Source organism: Batrachochytrium dendrobatidis (assembly GCF_000203795.2).
Source record: "Batrachochytrium dendrobatidis JAM81 unplaced genomic scaffold BATDEscaffold_9, whole genome shotgun sequence".
In the NCBI taxonomy this organism is placed as follows: Eukaryota; Fungi; Chytridiomycota; class Chytridiomycetes; order Rhizophydiales; genus Batrachochytrium; species Batrachochytrium dendrobatidis.
Window position 1 is genome coordinate 128,559 of NW_006281107.1, and position 19,294 is coordinate 147,852.

Consider the following 19,294-nt stretch of genomic DNA (forward strand, 5'->3'; position numbering starts at 1 on the left):
GCAATTTATAAATAAATTTCAAGTGTATCTTTGAATATTTAAACTTTGTGAATGCAATCGATTCAAATAATTCATAGTCTAGTGTTTTTGGATTACAATCATCATCGACTCTAAATTTGATTTATTATTGTGGCCCAACTGTATTGGCATATGACCTTATCTTAATAAAATAAACAGCAAATAAATCCGTTTGGTCAGCAATAATAAATTTTGAATACAAGATAATGCGTTTTAATTCCAAAAATTAAACATTTAGAGTTAGATTACAATTGATCCATTTGATATGGGTCGTATAGCTGGACTTTTTTGATTGGGAACAATCCCTCGGATTTGGTCAACACTTTGTATCCCCAACACCATCCATCACGAAATATTTTGCGAATACACACTATATCACCAACAATAAGTGGCAGTTCATCGGGTTGATGTGGAGTATGCAAAACCATGACAATAAACTTGGCAGCTTTTTTTTGTTCATATGACAGATTATTTAAAGCATCAAATAAAGTGGAGGTGGGTGCAGTCATTGTTTGCATTTCACCATGACTCACAGACAATGGCGATTGGCATTGTGGATATCCCAAAAACTTTTGGTTAAAATAACGCAGATCTGCCGAGGTACGCGGACCACCTATAATATCTATTGATGGTCGTTGTAATGAAAGTTGTGGAACGGCAAGAGGAATTTCCAAATCGAATTCTTTAAATACCGCTTTGGGATTGTTAGTTTTGGGTTGGTGAAAGCTGTTGTTGTTTGGTTGTGTAGAGTCTGTGCCTTTTGAAATCTGTTGCTTTGATGCCAATGATGCTGGAAAAGCAGCATCATCATATTCAATAGTTTGATTCACTTGCTCGAATGCCAACAACGATTCCAATAAACTATCAATCTGTTGTATTTGCGTGGATCGTGTTTTACTAAGCAATACTTGAGATTTAGGTAAACTCGCATTGTGTGGCTTGATCAAAGACTTGCTTGGATGGTCTTGAAGATCATCTAAAAGATTTTTTAATTTGCAAGTGCTAGTTTCATCATCTGAAGTTGAATCTGTAGTCTCGTTTACTACATTTGATGGAGCAGTGTTTACTTTGGATTCGTAAAATCCCATGGAATGTTGAGAATCAAGCCTGGCAATAAGCTTGTTGACAATGGTTTTACCAGGAGCATTAGCATCAGATGGCATCTATATTTACAAGCCGTATGTACTCTTGAGTAAATATTGACATGAAAAACTCGAACGTATTGTTCAATACACGGTTTGATGCTTATAGTCATACAAGACTTACTTGGGTTGGAATTGTTTTTTTAAAAAACATGGGATCTCCAGCATCTTTGCGAGTCAAATTGACGTCTGCCAATTGCTCAACCTAGAGTCCAAAATGAATTCAATCTCAAATATAATTCAAGATAACACCATTTCTTGAAGAGTAGAGTCGACCTACCAACTCATCTATAGTAATCAAGTTATTGGAGTCTTTGTCATCCTCATAACTCATACGCTGTGTTGCGAAAGAATGGTCTGGGGTTTGAATATCAAGAGGACTAGTCGGATCCTTTGATATGGATGGCAATCGCACTGACTCGTATCCACTGTCTTGAATAGCAGACCGATTTTTTAGTAAGCGTGTGTCGGTATCACTATGTTGCGAATCTTGCGCGTCTAAACTTCTCAACGACACAGAATATTTGCGAGATGCGAACCTTGTGGGAATATGGTTTTCGAAACCATCTCCGGAAGATATACAAGAATACATGCCAGAATTGCTACTAGCGACAGTGTTACGACTGGAGTGGACCGAGTGTGTACCATGACTTTCTGGGAAGCAGTTGACGCCATATAAGCTTGGACTTGCAGGACCACTCGATGGAGTTATGGGTGCACCATCATCACTAGTAGAGTTTACAGGAATACGTGTTGTGATGGTAGCTGTAGTGGTGAAATTTGGCTTTTTGACATGTTGGGCATGTAGATGAGTAGATGTGCTGGCTGCAATCTCATGTGCTGGCCGAATCTGCTCCCGTGCAATCTCCAAAGCTTTCAATGCTGCAGTTTCCTTGATCGTATCTGCGGGAATCACTACGATTGCAGTTTCAAAAGCCACATGAGGGTCTTCATTTCCATCCAAATATACCTGAAATTTGACGACTGAGCGTGATGAAATAATGGAGCTCTCAATCGTAGGTTGATGATATTTTGCTTCAGTGGAAAGTTGAATGGTACCACAAAACACTGATGGATGGGCAAGGTCAGACGTGTCCTGTTCATCTGGTGCAGGCATTTCCTTGCCAAATGCAAGTGGAAAGGGGTTCCATACAACAGCATTTCTATTTCTTTTGGTGCCATCGCTTGTAACCGATCTATAGGTTGTATTGGCTTCTATTGATGCTTGAACAGCAGAAACGGACCTTCCGGCTGGCACATAGGGAATTGCAAATTGTATCGTGAATTGCTGTCCAGGAATATACACACGTGTCGGCAATCGAATGGCGCAAGTGCACTTGTTGGGATCGTAAACCGTATCAAATTCCAAAGTAGATGGGGTTTGAAGGAGTTTTAGTCGATGCGAACGAGGCATGACAATTTTTATGAGAGCTCTAGCCACGTGCGTTGGCGCTAGTAGATGAAAGGTTTCTGACCATGTCAATGTACTTTTGAGACTAAATACAATCAAAAAGTATATCAAATAATGTGGGTCAGTTCCAACGCTAGATTACTGTAGTATTCACGTAAAATGGAATATTTGACAAGAGTGCCAAAATGCATATACCAGTAATGAGGTTGGGATAATATAAAGCCATATTCAAGGTACTCACCTATATTTAATACATCCTCTGGAATCAGTAAACGAAGGTGGCAATCCTTGTGCTGGTAAATTGATTTTAAATGGCAATGTAATGGATCCAAACTCGTTGGGTTCTAAAGCTTCTTTTGAGTCTCTAACAACAGTTGTCACAAGCTGAAATCGACGAGCAAAGGTCTCTCCAGGAGGATCGCCTGGTTTGCGAACCTTGGAACCAACCCAAAAGGTTTCTGATTCACCTTGAAATTCAAGTATAATTTTCGCTTCTTTAAGTGGCTTGGATGTTGCAAGACGGATTACACCAACAATGGACGAGATAGTGCCCCATCCTGCTTCCACTATAAACTCTGATGATGAAAGTGACGGATCAATTGAAGGAATAATATCCAAATGCTTGATAATGCCCATATGCGACAAATGTTTAGGCAGTAAGATTGAATAATTTAATCTGTAAAGTTTTAAAACCTCGACCAGCAAATCTAATGGAATTCAAGATAGTTCAAAGTGCCGTAGAATTTAGCAACGTGTTATTATCATTATTGAATACACGCCTGGCTACCCAAAGATTTGATTGGTCAATACAATTTATACCCGAGGAAAGTATTCTACATAGATGTGTCCATCACCGTATTCACCCAAAATAGGACACAAGGGATTCTGTGCACAATAACCAGCCGTTTATGCAATGACAATGTCAATCTCCATCAAATCTACTCGACAGGATTGTTTTTGAATTCATTGACAATTCACTAATCTTTCTCCACGCTCATTTTGTATAACTGAACAAATGTCTGCATCACAATATCAGTAAATCCCACACTTGTTTAATCAATTATTATGTTGTATAAACCAAACATTATGGCATTGGGTGGTTGGCATGGAGACAACAGCCGCATCCTGAAACATGCAATCATTGTTCTCTTGAACTAGATCACAAACACATTTGATATTAGGATACACAAAAAGGAGTGTGTACAATTGTACTGGCAGTATCACAACAGTTGGGTTTGACATGTGAATTGCAATGATGAATCTGGTGATCGTGTAATGTAAAGCTATGCCAAGAGTAGAAAGGGAGGTTCAAACTATAGATTGATTGTATGCATCGTATGATGGATGTTGTGTCTATTGAAGTGTTCCATTTATGTGAATACGGTTGTAATTATCTGCTATTAGAACCTTGACACTGGTAGATCATTCGAGGATAGTTGCGAGTCTTGTATAATAGTATCCAGAATGTACCATGATAGATTGGTGGGGTTGTTCATTTGAAATGCCCATCATCTACAATTTCATACTACTGCCAATAATGCATGCGTTGGATATACCAACCATGCTAGCAAAGTAGGTTGGTGAGGCGAGTCTAACGAGGCCTATCTCAGCTTTTAATGATCTATGTTTGAAGACAAGCCCACCATTTAGATAAAAGGTATTTTATTTTTTGCACCACGATTGGCTAATATTCAAAGCCATTGATTTGGTTCAGAATAAAAAATGGCGTGCTTAGTAGTGCTTATACGCCTTTAGAGCGGAGAATGGTGTAACCGTCGAGTCACTGAACACCCTTCAAATATGCTATGCCAAAATGGTCAGTATTGCAGCATTATGGCATAATATCCATTGCAGCATAAACATCATGACACTACTCATTACAGAATGACGAATAGTACGATACTAATGAGCCAAGTAGTGCTCATATATTCATGATGGAGTCAAACACAACAATCGTAGTGGAGCAAGCGAGATTCAAGTGCTTTAGATAAGGGCCACCACTCGCTAGATTCGTTTGAATCCGAAAATGACACGATTCTGATTTTACAGCAGCCAAAACTATAAAAGCAAACCGTGTTGGTCTTCCTTTTCCTCTACGCAACAGCAACCACATTTGCTTACGCTTTTTTCATCAGTTACTCGTCTGCTTCCATCACAACCTACTTCTCCAATAACTAACTGGATTGTTGCTCATTTCTACCTTGCAAACTTCCATTCCATACTCTTTCCAATTACCTATCTTACCCAAAGTCACCCCTTTCAATCTTTCAAAATTCAACAATCAACAGAATTCACCTTCTCTCTGTCCTCTTACTCCACTCTTACACCGACACCTCGGAACTTTGTGGAAACATCTGCTACAAGCGATACTAGTACTACCTATCCACCGCCTTTTGAGCAATACGACTAAACTGGGATTTGGAGATACTTCTCTTGCCACATTCGGCCCCACCTCTATCGCACTACTTTTTACGGAAATTTCTTCAAATCTAACATCACTGCCTCGCTGAATCTCGTTTGTTTTTTGCTACTACTTTGACCGCTTTTTAAATCTGCTCGACTACTGCGGATTTCAAGCTTTCTTTCAATACTATTTTTTATCCAATCAACTTTGCCTAACATGGACTACCACGTTGGATGGTGCATGACTTGCGAGAAGCGTATTGCTTCAAGCTACATTTACTGCTCTCTATCTTGCCAGTTTCAAGATTTCCTGATGGACGATCAATCAAGCCACAATTTTACTGGCACTGATGGTTATCACGCTTCTGAATGCATGCCAACTGCAATTAAAATGTCGTCATCTTCATCAACTCATTCATCTTACTCTGCCACATCGTCATCTAGCGGATCCTACTCTGCATCTATGCTAAAACCGACTTCCCAGAGCGTGAACTATCTGGAAGAATGGATCGTGTCAGACGAATCATCCTCTGGCATGTCAGAGGGCATCACTGCTTTCAATTCATCGGATTCCAGCTCAGGCTGCAGCAAAAGCATGTCAGGATTTATTCCTACCAGGTCGAGATCCGGAATTCCATCTCCTCCACCTTCTCCATCATCTTTTTTACTGATGAACGGCGTGCCAAAACTCCTTGGTCGAGGACGTCAATCACCTTATGCTTCTCACCAGCGTGTGAGATGTACCCCACCACCTAGTTATATTTCTGCTTGATCATTTTTTACAACTATCCAGTCCAAGCGACTCTTTCAATTTACAATAAACCTGATAAAACAATCTCTGACTCGGGCGAGTGCATGTATGATTTTAGGGTTGCTTGAAAACAAGGAAGGATGATCGGATAAAATGTACTAGATTGTGATACTTTTACGGGCGTGCTCACCCAAAATAGGACAAGGGATTCAGTGCACAATAACCAGCCGTTTATGCAATGACAGTGCCAGTCTCCATCAAATCTACTCGACAAGATTGTTTTTGAATTCATTGACAATTCACTAATCTTTCTCCACGCTCATTTTGTATAACTGAACAAATGTCTACATCACAGTGTCAGTAAATCCCACACTTGTTTAATCAATTATTATGTTGTATAAACCAAACAGGTTGTCATTGGGTGGTTGGCATGGAGATAACAGCCGCATCCTGAAACATGCAATCATTGTTCTCTTGAACTAGATCACAAACACATTTGATATTAGGATACAACAGAGCCTCAATAAAAGAAATCAATATCCAATAACAACAAATATGCAATGATTGTTTATTTGAGAGTAAAATCCAGTCATTACAAGATCAATACAGAAAGTGGTTCATTCTACGTGAATACGACTGTAAAATGTCGTTTTGGTAATTAATTGAACCGTTTAATTGACTTGCTGATCAGAATGAATCCGTATAATGCTCAAATTGTTATTTTTAATTACAATCTTCAGATTGAACACTGTAACTCCGATTTGATTTTTTACTTGAATATTTTGTTGGATTGGTTTTAAAAATGTGATTACAGCTAGAGTCAAGGGGCGTGAAAATGAAGATAAATGAGACATTGCCAGCAACCATCACCATCAGTGTGTATCATGTGTTTAGGAAGTACTTTAATGTGATTAAACTGGCACTATTTACCATACTTGAATAGGCTACTGCTAGACCATTGTACACGATTACTTATTCGACTACTGACATGCATAACATGTTCAACCACAATATATCATCAAGTATTACATCACAACACATGTAGTCATTGACTTGAGATCTGCAACTCTGTACCACACCAACAATTGGAATGGCGATCGCAATCATTTATTCCATCGAATGATCAACTATAATACAATAACATGATGGCATTCATTGACAGCTGTCGTGTCCATCACATGTATGATACTGTTCATTTATCCATGAACAATGCAGCCACATTTGCAGGTGAACCCACATTCTGCATATTTGATTCTTTTTAACATCATCGACCACTGCCTCTGCAACAATCGGAATGCAACACCATCTTGTAATGGTCAGATATGTTTGACTGGTCATTTTCATGACTGTTGCCATGACTCTTTGCAATGCTTTGGATAGTCCAAGATTGGAATGACACTGACCATTTCAATTATACAACTCATATCTGAAACCAAGCAATTGATGCATTACCAGTTTAATGTTTTGTCGAGATTGCTTGCTCAACAATACCCTTTTCATTTGTCGTATTGCTCCATTGCCCATAATTAATGCTATACATTTTATCCGATTTCCAAGTTGGCTATACAGTTGTAGCCAATCAACACGCCTGCTTACTATCATCCTGCTTTTGCTTATCAACTCAAAATCTAGTCATTTCGAACTTGAAATGAACAAGGCATATTGCAATCATTCATGATTACAAATGGCATGGTGATATAACACACTTGGTATATAAACAGGCATGCCATCAATTCAAGTAACTCAAGCCACTAATAGTGTGTCCACTTTTGAGTACTCGATTGATTCATGCTCCAATGAGTCTTGCTTCAACACATACAGAACATGCATACAGCCAATATAAACAAGGTTGTTAGTGGTGTGAAATGGACGTTTCATGTATATGTCAATTACTCATTCGATATTATCACAGTTCATTAATGGATACCAACAGCCCAGTTTTATCTGTCTGAATTCGGCATTTGACTCGCAATGCACAAGTTTGGAGTGTATGCAAGTTGTATATGATGAAACAAATTCCAGTTAGTCCATTTTGCATTGATTCCTAGAGTTTAACTGATTTACAATTGAAAACGGGTATCGGTGCTACATTTAAATACAATTGCAATGAAACTCGAAAATTTGTCATTTATGCAATCAATCAAAAGCAATATACCCGTTTTAAATGTATGGCTTGAATACATGTAATTCGCGAATCACATGCATTTGCATAGATATTGGCATGCTTTTCTTGATTAGCACATGTATATTCAATTAACTATCAAATTGCTGCGTAGCATGCTTTGTAGATTCAAGATATAAAATGACGTGAAATGGTATGGAACCAATCTCACCAACCTCTATCATTGTACCAGTTTGTATCTTATACTTGCTACATTCACACTATAGATATTGAAAATATTGTTTAAAATGTTTGTTTCTACCATTTCTCTCGTTCTTGCTCTTGCCACATCTGCAGTTTTTGCGGTTCCAACCACCCTGTCCACACAAGACGCCTCTGACAGTCTTCCATTCTACTTTCCCGAATCCACGTACCAGCAGATTCCTTATGAACATTCATTCAGCCTCATGGCTCCGTCCAATACCGATCCAGTCAAGACTGGTGTTGCGTATCTCTGTGACAAACTCAATCTCACACCTAACGAGTTCAAGGTTTACAATAACTTTACAGACAGTGCTGGCATAACTCACGTATATGGTGCACATCTAGTTAATGATGCACGTGTATCCAATCACCAAGCTGCAGTCCATATCCAAGACGGCCAAATTATCTCGTATTCGACTTCGTTTGGTACTGAAAGCCATTTTGCCAAAAGTGAGCTTTCAGTCGCAGAACCCAAAGCCAAACTGACGTTTGAACAGGTTGCTGATACCATATCCAAAGCCAAGGGTCTGCCAGTTTACTCTGAGTTTAAACATGAGCTCGAGTATGTTCAACAGGCTGATGGCACGCTTGTGTATGCTTATAAATTCCAGCTTCGCGACAAGGATGTTATTTCATGGATCCAAGTTTGGGCAGATGCCGACACTGGTACGGTATTTCGGATTCAGATATTGATTTTTATAGAGTCGGTACTAATCTGAATGTAAATGGATTGATATTAGGCAAACTGATCCAGGCTGTTGATTTTGCTCATCGTGCAACATACAAAGCCATTTCACCTGATAATATTAACCCTAATGAAGGTGGATTCACCAACATCAAAGATCCAGAATACAAACCATCGTCACCTAACGGATGGACTGACGGAACTACTACTCAGGGTAACAACGTTAATGCTCTTGATTTAAGAAAGGATCCACCAGTTCCGGGAACCGGTGTTGACGGTGTATTCAACACCAAGTTCAATTCCACTGCTGATGTTACCGATCCAGACAACATGCAAGCAGCTTCTGTCAATCTGTTCTACGTTGCTAACCTAATGCACGATATCACATACCAGTATGGTTTCAACGAGGCTGCTGGTAATTTCCAAAATGACAACTTTGGAAAAGGTGGTGAGGGTAACGATGCAGTTACCATCAATGTCCTAGATGATTCGAGTACTGGAAATGCCTTTTTTCAAACTCCAGCTGATGGTCAACCTGGTTTAATGAGAATGTTTCGATTCATTTCTGCCGAACCCAATCGCAATAGTGGTTTGGACACTCAAGTCGTTTTGCACGAATATGGACACGGTATTTCAAATCGGTTGACTGGTGGACCTGCAACAATTGGATGTTTGTTTAAAGGTGAACCTGGTGGTATGAACGAAGGCTGGTCCGATATATTTGCAATAATCATAACTGCCAAAGAATCACACAAAGCCGACACTCCAATTGTCATGGGTACATATATTGCCAACTCGCCTAAAGGTATTCGCTCACATCCTTACACTACTGACATGAAAGTCAATCCCTTGACGTATGCCGATGTTAAAACTCTCCAAAGCTCTCATGATATGGGTGTAGTGTGGGCCTCTATGCTTTGGGAAGTCTACTGGAACTTGGTCACCAAGAACGGATTCTCCACCAATCTTTACGATGCCAAGGGCAAGGCTGGTAACATTATTACTATGCAGAATATGATTGGTGGTATGATGCTTCAGCCATGCCATCCCACTTTCCTTGATGCTCGTGATGCCTTTATTGCATCTGATGTTGCTCGCTACAATGGTGCCAACAAGTGCGAGATCTGGAAAGGATTCGCCAAACGCGGTCTGGGAGTCAAGGCTGCCAAGTTCAATAACGATTTCTCAGTTCCTGATGAATGCAGTGGTGGTACTTCATCGTCTAGCAGTGTTTCTATTGCTACCACAGTAGAATCTACCACAGTAGAGTCTGCAACCATAGGAGCTACCACAACAGGAGCTACCACCACAGAGTCTGCCACTACTGCAAGACCTACAACAACAGCACGCGCTACCACCACAAGGAAATCTACTACAAAAAGATCTACTACAAAGAAATCTACCACAAAAAGATCCACCACTACTCGTGGTCCTAAGCCTACTTCTGGATGAACTCGCATGGACATTTGCTGCATCTACATTGGAAAAAATTGGAACCAAGACTAGATGTTCAAGTCTAGTAATTGTTTCTACAATTTATTGAATAAAAGTATATTGTAACAATGTATAAACAATTTGTATTGGTAACGGCTATTTGGTGTGTATGGCTTTGTGACAAGTAATGTCATTAGTTTAACCTTGAATGAACACGGCACACTTGCATGGAGTTATCTATGCTTTGATATTCGAGTTTATTCAGCAAATAAATCCATTCAATATCAAGTAAAGGCTTGAATGAAATACATTCAGATCCATCAGCCCAGAATATGCTGTTTTTACAAGACATTGACTAGTAATACAATATGTCCACCATTGGGTAGAGTTGTACCAATCAAAACAAGTATAGGCTGCATTATCACAATTACTGATGATCGATCTCAGAATTCTGTTTAAACATATCAATCAATGGCAATGACTGTTGAAAAGGCTAGCATGGATGACAAGTGCAAAGTAACTGATTGAGTCGAGAGTATCAATTACACAATCTACCTGCACAATATTCAACTATTATCGACATGATTGGAGTATTGAACATCAAGTTTGATATGCGGTGTCATGGAATCATCTGGTTGTTCATATGATTGTCAATCACCAAACGTGTAGTTGTCAATGTTCAGATCCAACATAAAACAGATGATCATTGGTGATGAGAATGTCATGTAGTATTGATTCACGAGTGCTGACACCAAATCACAATGTATTTGACAAACACACCTAATGAATATTACCGTATAATTGGTTTCAATCAACATCTACGGCCATACACACAAGAAAATACCGGATCCCGTTCGATCTCCGAAGTCAAGCTTGTGATGGCTCAGTCAGTACTGTGGTGGGGGACCACACGGGAATACTGAGTGCTGTAGTTTTTGCTAAATTAACAATCTGATCTTATTTTTGTTGGAATATCCAGACGGATACTCTTAAGCGGTAACCTGTGGCAAAGCTAGTTCTAAAAAGCGCCAACTTAAACACAAGTTAAATCCTTTCATCACCAAAAATCCATGTGCACAGTAACTCCATTACACTCATTTCTAGGACTCGAGCTTTCTATAAACGGGTAGACGATGTCATTATTAAATTTACTAACTTCATAAAACAATCCTATTGGTTGTAACTTTCATTTACAACCCCTCCCATCATTTAACGGGTTAATTGTTCGTATCACAAGACACAAACAATCAACTACTATAAAAGCTAGAATGCTTACTTTTATCAATAAACAACTCTTCAAACTATTTCATCTGTCCAACTACTTTATCAAACCTTTTCACTACTCTTGAAAAGACTAAGTTTGCTGATCTTGATTTAAAGTGCAACTTCCTCTTACACTTCTGATTTGTTCTCTTCTGATAACTACTAACAGTTACAGATTATATTCTACTTTTTACTTTACTACATTTTAAAACAAATCACGAAGCTCGAAATATTCTGACAGTATACACCACAACACCATATACACTGCATGATTAGTTGCACTTTCAATCACCATCTGTCATTATTTTGTTTGCTACTAGTTCACCAGTTTGCATTCAATCACATGCATATTATTACAAACACCATTGTGCAATATACATCATTCTTATGATCGTGTTTGTACCAACTCGGATCTGAATGATTACATACACTTTCAACATATTTGATATGGTTTGATCTGTCAGAATATTTGGAGCTTCGTGATTTGTTTTAAAATGTAGTATAGTAGGTAAAGTAGATAAAATATAATCTGTAACTGTTAGTAGTTATCAGAAGAGAACAAATCAGAAGTGTAATGTATGTCGCACTTTAAATCAAGATCAGCAAACTTAGTCTTTTCAAGAGTAGTGAAAAGGTTTGATAAAGTAGTTGGACAGATGAAATAGTTTGAAGAGTTGTTTATTGATAAAAGTAAGCATTCTAGCTTTTATAGTAAAATAAGAAGTAGTTAAGGGAGGGAGTGGAGATATAAGATCTTCACTCTAAGCTTCGTCGTTGAGGGTCCTAAGCTTCCCAGTTCTTGTATAAAGGGAACGATAGTCATCGCCTTAAATAAGTTTCACCTTGCGTATAGCTTATTTGTTATACAATGCTTGTTAGTTTATGCAGCATCCATACCATCCATTGTTTGGGATTTTAAGTTGGTGCTTTTTTATAGAATTAGCTTTGCCATAGGTTACCGCTTAAGGATATCTGTCTGGATATTCCAACATCAATGGCATGATAACAACCAGTATTACTTGCAACTACCAATCGCACTTGCAAGATACCACCAACTGACCATATCGTGTATTGTACAACAAACGGAGCAATACACTTGTTCAAAGTCGGATGTAGATTGCGCCATCAACCAATTTGATATTGGTCAATTAGTGTTGTGTTGTCAGTGTGCAATGTAATATATGTGATGTGGTATTTCGCCTTTGGTATTGGTAATGTCGTATTGATGTAAATGGACTACTAAATAACAGTGTCAGTGTGTGATAAACAGTCAGTGTCATGGACTGGTTGACAATACAGTGGTGTTGTTGGTGGTGATTGACATGCAAACAACAGTTGCATTACTGACATGTATCATCATTGTTGTTGAACTAGATTGTAATCGTATCCATGATTCAAAATACAACAAATGTGTGTACAGAGTTGTATTGACAATATTGACAGTCAAACACAATACATGAATGTGGGTTCAAACCTGGTGATCGTACAGTGTATGATTACTAAAAGTGCACAAGGTGTAGATTCAACACTATAGTCTGATTGTGTGTCATATGATGGTTGTTGTATATCAAACATGCAATGCAGTCAATGTGTAGTAATCATTGTATATTGCAACACAGAATAAAGTTATTGCGGATGAATACTGGAGTGAACCATTTGACATGAATACGGTTGTAAATCAAAGCGTTTGCGGTTATACAACATTCATGAAGGGTGATTTCCAAGAAATTTGATAAAGGGTCGTAAAAGCATAATTCAATCGACATGATCATCAAATTGATCAATATGATATTATGGATAGGGAGCACCACACTGTTTAGTTTGACAGTTGCTCACTACAAGCAATCAAGTAACCCTGTATATTGGTTAACCAAAAGGGTTGGTTTGCTATACAAAACATACAAATACAATCGATTGAGTTCAGTCTTTTAATCAACATCAGTCTCGGCACTCTATTTTCCCATCAATTGTTTGAACTCATTGACCAGTCTGATGAAATTAGTTGATATTTTACTCGTACTGACTGTAGCAGCAACCGCCAATGCAATATTGATACCGACTGATAACGATCGTTCACCACAAGCATCAGTCACTTCCAGTCAAGTGTCCGTTTCAACCAGTGAGCCTAATCCAGCCATTTCCGACCAGGACTGGAAAAGCCTAATGGATGAGCTTGGTTTAAGCATTTTCAGTCAAGACCAACATCAACCAATTGATGAGCTCAGTCCAAGCACTTCCAGTCAAGTGTCTGGTCCAACTGATGAGCCCAATCCACAAATTCCCGACGATGACTGGCAAGAAATAATGGATATAATCAATTCAAAAAACCCCAACCAAGACCAGCAACAACCAATTGACGTAGTTGATCCAAGCACTTCCAGACGAGGTCGAAAACGACCAATTAGTGAACTGGGTCCAAACATTTCCAAAAAAGTTTGGAAAAATATAATCAATAAACCCGATCCAGGCATTCCGGAAGACTGGAGAGAGTTGATTGATGCAGTCAATTCAAATATTGATAACCAAGACCAGCAACAACCAACTGATCAACCCAGTCCGAGCACTTCCAGTCAAATCCAACGACAACCAATGAACCAACCCATTCCAAACACTCCCAACGAATACTGGAAACTCATAATGAATGAAATCGGCTCAAGGACTCATGAAGACTGGCAAGAAATAATTGATGCAGTCATTTCAAAAGTTTACAACCAAGATCAGCAACAGCCGATTGATCAACCCGGTCCAAGTACTTCTGACGAATACTGGAAACCATTATTTGATATAATTAATCCAAATATTCCCAGTCAAGACCCAATTAATGAATCCAGTCCAAGCACTTCTGACGAATATTGGGGACCACTATTTGTTATAATTAATCCAAGCACTTCCAGACAAGACCAACAACAACCAATGAGTGAAAACGAGTCTGCCAATATTAGTTCAAATCAAGTGACTGGATTACACCAAATATATCAAATAGCTCTTGATCGCATAAAGCAAAGACTTGTAGTGTCTAAAAAAATACGAAACAAAAAACGCAAAGAATATCATCAATATATGGCTCTTGGATTCAAACAACGGTCAGCGTTAGAAAAAGGTGAACATATATCTGGATTAAAGTACGATCCAGAAGATGAGATCAAATTAAAAAAAGAGTGTAGAAAGGCAAACATGAAAGTATGCAGTGTCAGATATGATTTGAAAGCGTTTATGAAAAGGCATGGCTTGAAATTCGAAGAGCCGGATTCGGATTCAGATTCAGATTGATAATGTGTCAATAAATTTGATTTTGAATAAATTTAAACTTTTTGATGCTGGTGTTTGTCGAGTATTGTGAATGGGTCAACAACCATATCATTGATTGTGTATTGTGTTGGGTATTACATCAACAGTTACTGGATTGTTGATTGATACATTGACATGGTTTGTTCCATATACATCAATGACCTGATAACAACTGGTTTTACTTGCAACTACCAATCGCACTTGCATGATACCACCAACTGATCATGTCGTGTATTGTACAACAAACGGAGCAATACACTTGTTGAAAGTCGGATGTATATTGTGCCATCAACCAATTTGATATTGGTCAATTAGTGTTGTGTTGTCAGTGTGCAATGTAATATATGTGATGTGGTATTTCGCCTTTGGTATTGGTAATGTCGTATTGATGTAAATGGACTACTAAATAACAGTGTCAGTGTGTGATAAACAGTCAGTGTCATGGACTGGTTGACAATACAGTGGTGTTGTTGGTGGTGATTGACATGCAAACAACAGTTGCATTACTGACATGTATCATCATTGTTGTTGAACTAGATTGTAATCGTATCCATGATTCAAAATACAACAAATGTGTGTACAGAGTTGTATTGACAATATTGACAGTCAAACACAATACATGAATGTGGGTTCAAACCTGGTGATCGTACAGTGTATGATTACTAAGAGTGCACAAGGTGTAGATTCAACACTATAGTCTGATTGTGTGTCATATGATGGTTGTTGTATTTGGAACAATCAATGCAGTCAATGTGTAGTAACAACCAACTGAATGTGTAACTATTGTATGTTGCAATGAATAACACAGTCATTGCATGATGAATATGGTTGTAAAACGAAGCGTTTGCGGTTACACAACACTCATGAAGGGTGTGCTTTTCAATATACCTGATCAAAGGGTCATAAAAGCATAGTTCAATTGGCGCGAAATCAAATTGGTTAATATGATGTTGTGGATAGGGAGCACCACACTGTCTAGTTTGACAGTTGCTCATTACAAGCAATCAAGTGATCATGTGTTGTTGGTTAACCTAAAAGGGTTAGGGTTGGTTTACTATACAAAAATATAAATACGATCGATTACGTTCAATATTTTAATCGACACCAGTCTCAACACTACTTTCTACTAGTCGTTTAAACCCATTGACCAATCTGATGAAATTGGTTGATATTTTATTTGTACTGACTGTAGCAGCAACTGCCAATGCAATATTGATACCGGCTGATAACGATCGTTCACCACAAGCATCAAGCACTTCCAGTCAAGTGTCCGTTTCAACCAATGAGCCTAATCCAGGCACTTCCAATGAATACCAGCAAGAATCAATGGATTTGAGTATTCACAACCGAATCCAACAACGGCCAATGTATCAGCCCAATCCAAATACTCCCGGTCCAAACCAGCGACCAACTGTGATTGTATTTGGTCCAAATGTTCTCAAACAAGGCCGAAAACGCATAATTGATTTAACCACTTTCGACCAAGACCAACAACAACCAACAGATGTAGCTGGACCGAGCACTCCCAAACGAGGTCAAACACAACCAATTGATCAGCCCAGCCCAAGTACTTCCAACCAAAACCAGCAACAGCCAATGGACAAAGTCGAGCCAGGCAATACTGCTTCAAATCAAGTGACTGAATTAAGTGAAAAAGATCAGAAAACCTTTGATAGTTTAAAACAAAAGCTTGTAGCGTCTAAAGAATTACGAAACAAAAAACGCAAAGAATATTATGGATCTATGGCTCTTGGATTCAAACAATGGTCAGCGTTAGAAAAAGGTGAACAGATATCTGGATTAAGGTACGATCCAAAGGTTGAAAAGCAATTGAAACAAGAGTATGAACAGGTAAGAGATAGAGTATCCACTATCAGACAACAGTTGAAAAGGTTTATGAGAAAGCATGGTTTGGAGTTTGAAGAGCCGGATTTGGATTGATGATTTTGAATAAATTTAAGCTTTCTGATGTATTGGCATTTATCGAGTATTGTGAATGGGTCAACAACCATATCATTGATTGTGTACTGCATGTTTGTGTATACTGTGTTGGGTATTACACCAACAGTTATTGGGTTGTTGATTGATACATCAATGACATGATAACAACCAGTGTTGATTGTAACTATCAGCCATACTTACAATCATTTGTCAGTTGCATGATACCACCAACTGACCATGTCGTGTATTGTACAACAAACGGAGCAGTACACTTGTTCAAGGTCGGATGTAGATTGCGACATCAACTGGTTTGATATTGGTCAATTAGTGTTGTATTGTCAGTGTGCAATGTAATATATGTAGTGTGGTATTACGCAGCATGGTATTGGTAGTGTCGTATTGACGTCAAATGGGCCACTGAATAACAGTGTTCATGACACTGACTGTTCATCACCATCCAATTCAATCTCACCATTTCAATCAATCTTGGTCAATGTTGATGATTTACACGCTAATTCATTATCCAATCTTGTCTGACATTATTATTGGCTTTAATCACGTTTGGTTTGTACAACTACCATGATTTGTACTACCATTATCATTGTGTATCTGAACATCAAATATTCCAATACATCAATAATACCACAGTGTAAACAGTAATACAGTTGATCAGTATTGTGGCAAGACTTTTCATTCAAGTTTGTATTTGGAAATACTCGATGATTTAATCACAACACACTGTTTGTAATGCGATTGTCATTGATTTCATTTCATTCCACTCCAGTCCATCTGATTTATGATGATGTTTAGTAATCCATTACCATGTGTTGTAGTAAACTAACTTGTTTATTAAACCAAATCTACAACGATCACATTCAGAATATTAATTTACAGTATTTCTAAATGCATGTTTGATAACAATCCAATTTTTTTACAAAAAACTGATCAAAACAATACTAAAATGGAACAACTCGTTTGTGTGTTTTACAACAATCCAAACATAAACAATTCTTGGAAATTGTTGGACATTCGCATGAATGAAATTGTCAAATCAAAATTCAACTTTACTAATTTTATCAAACATGCAGTCGAATGATATCATGAAAGAGTTGATCAAACACCTGGAAGATTTGAAACTATTAACAACGGATGCTCAACTACACAAGGCTGATGAAATATGGTATAAACTGCTTGACTTGATAATGGAGTTGAAACAACAAGACTACAGTAAGTTTAATAGCAGTTGGATTATTGATGAGTTCAAACCATTGCTGACTTTGTGTTGGTTTGAAATGGCATGATATACAAATGTAGTGCAGCACTTACAGAGTATTGAACTGCAAGATATCATAACCAAGTATTTGGAGTATAATCGACCCAGTTTACAGGTATTCATATATTGTAACAATAATGGATTGTTGTTCATGACTAAACTAATCAACATGTGTTGTGTAGATCAAAGTAATGGAGTTTACTACAGTGTTTTTGGGTATTTTATACAGTGATTATCGGTTTAAAGTATCACATCGACTAAGCAACCAACTCTCACAACTCATGCAATCACCAAACCGTCAAGTCAAAATGGCGGCAAGTCATGATTGATATTGATCAAATGGTTGACATTCAACTCACTTAGTGTCAATATGCATATAGGCGATGAAAGCATGCACAGAGTTGTTCGGTTATGGACGCTGGAGTGAGGAGTGTAAACTTGACATCAAGCCAATGGTTGAGATTATTGTTCACGAGTCCGATCAAGAAATGCTCGAATTGGCAATTGGCCTGTTTTTGAAAGTTTACCATAATATTGACGATGAAAATGTATGTTTACAATGATACAATATTGGATCAGTTTGGACAGTGTCTTGTCATGTCATGTTGATTGTATACTTGACATTGAACAATATCATTAGTTTGGCATCGTGTTGTCAATACTTGTTTCACGACTGGAATCATCCAGTGGTTCAGTTGCTGTTGGTTTTATCAAAAATCTTAAAACCATGTATCGGAATATTCATCGTGATAACCCAGTAAAAGCAGCAGAATGTGGCATCATTCCAGCAATAGTCAATACGCTCAGGTATGTGGTGTTATGCATGAATGTGTGTCCAGTCATCACAATTGGTAAATTTGACATGGTTGGATTGACATGACATGAATACAGGAGTGTCGATCAAGAAGTGATTTATGAAAGCATTGATACTATTGATAGTTTTTGCAACTATGCAGGTTGTGAAGTGATTTCAGCCGAGTTGATAAGGCTGGATTTGATTCAAACACTGAACGACTTGTGTATCAGATACAGCGACAACTTTGCATTAAAACCACGCATGATCTGGATAGCTGGAACAGTTGCATCCAATATGCGCGACTTTCCTGTATCGCTTGCACGGTCGTTGGTTTTGAGCAATTGACGATATCGATGTATGATGCCAATATGTATGACTCTTTGCGTCTGTTAATAATGTCAGCGACATGATTGAGAAATCTACAAACAAGGACGAGATGATCAAGGTGTTTCAAGAATATGGAATTGTAAAGCAACTCGACACTATTTATTCACGTAGAGATATACGTTTGTGTAACAGTCCTG

At 38.2% G+C, this 19,294-nt stretch overlaps 6 protein-coding genes across 6 annotated transcripts; 5 read left to right on the plus strand and 1 right to left on the minus strand.

Annotated features, from left to right (window-relative positions):
- Positions 1-263: 263 nt before the first annotated feature.
- On the minus strand, positions 264-3,207 carry BATDEDRAFT_26124 (uncharacterized protein; the record flags this gene model as incomplete). Its single annotated transcript, XM_006680248.1, has 4 exons — positions 264-1,181; positions 1,285-1,365; positions 1,441-2,656; positions 2,813-3,207. 4 exons carry the CDS (start codon positions 3,205-3,207, stop codon positions 264-266), a joined length of 2,610 nt encoding a protein of 869 aa, XP_006680311.1.
- A 1,481-nt stretch (positions 3,208-4,688) lies between these two features.
- On the plus strand, positions 4,689-5,815 carry BATDEDRAFT_37162 (uncharacterized protein). The gene has a single exon (XM_006680371.1). The coding sequence runs from the start codon at positions 5,192-5,194 to the stop codon at positions 5,744-5,746; it is 555 nt and encodes a 184-aa protein (XP_006680434.1). The 5' UTR covers positions 4,689-5,191; the 3' UTR covers positions 5,747-5,815.
- Positions 5,816-8,629: 2,814 nt separating this feature from the next.
- On the plus strand, positions 8,630-9,930 carry BATDEDRAFT_1593 (uncharacterized protein; the record flags this gene model as incomplete). Its single annotated transcript, XM_006680163.1, has 2 exons — positions 8,630-8,756; positions 8,831-9,930. Coding segments are annotated over 2 exons (1,227 nt in total), but the record flags the coding sequence as incomplete, so codon positions are not given.
- Positions 9,931-13,635: 3,705 nt separating this feature from the next.
- On the plus strand, positions 13,636-14,742 carry BATDEDRAFT_90255 (uncharacterized protein; the record flags this gene model as incomplete). The annotated part of the gene is made up of 1 exon (XM_006680396.1): positions 13,636-14,742. One exon carries the CDS (start codon positions 13,636-13,638, stop codon positions 14,740-14,742), a length of 1,107 nt encoding a protein of 368 aa, XP_006680459.1.
- A 1,173-nt stretch (positions 14,743-15,915) lies between these two features.
- Positions 15,916-16,701, plus strand: BATDEDRAFT_90256 (uncharacterized protein; the record flags this gene model as incomplete). The annotated part of the gene is made up of 1 exon (XM_006680397.1): positions 15,916-16,701. The coding sequence occupies one exon, from the start codon at positions 15,916-15,918 to the stop codon at positions 16,699-16,701; it is 786 nt and encodes a 261-aa protein (XP_006680460.1).
- Positions 16,702-17,783: 1,082 nt separating this feature from the next.
- BATDEDRAFT_26127 (uncharacterized protein) lies at positions 17,784-19,115 on the plus strand (the record flags this gene model as incomplete). Its single annotated transcript, XM_006680249.1, has 6 exons — positions 17,784-17,928; positions 18,016-18,089; positions 18,157-18,219; positions 18,355-18,522; positions 18,615-18,781; positions 18,866-19,115. 6 exons carry the CDS (start codon positions 17,784-17,786, stop codon positions 19,113-19,115), a joined length of 867 nt encoding a protein of 288 aa, XP_006680312.1.
- Between the last annotated feature and the right edge of the window lie 179 nt (positions 19,116-19,294).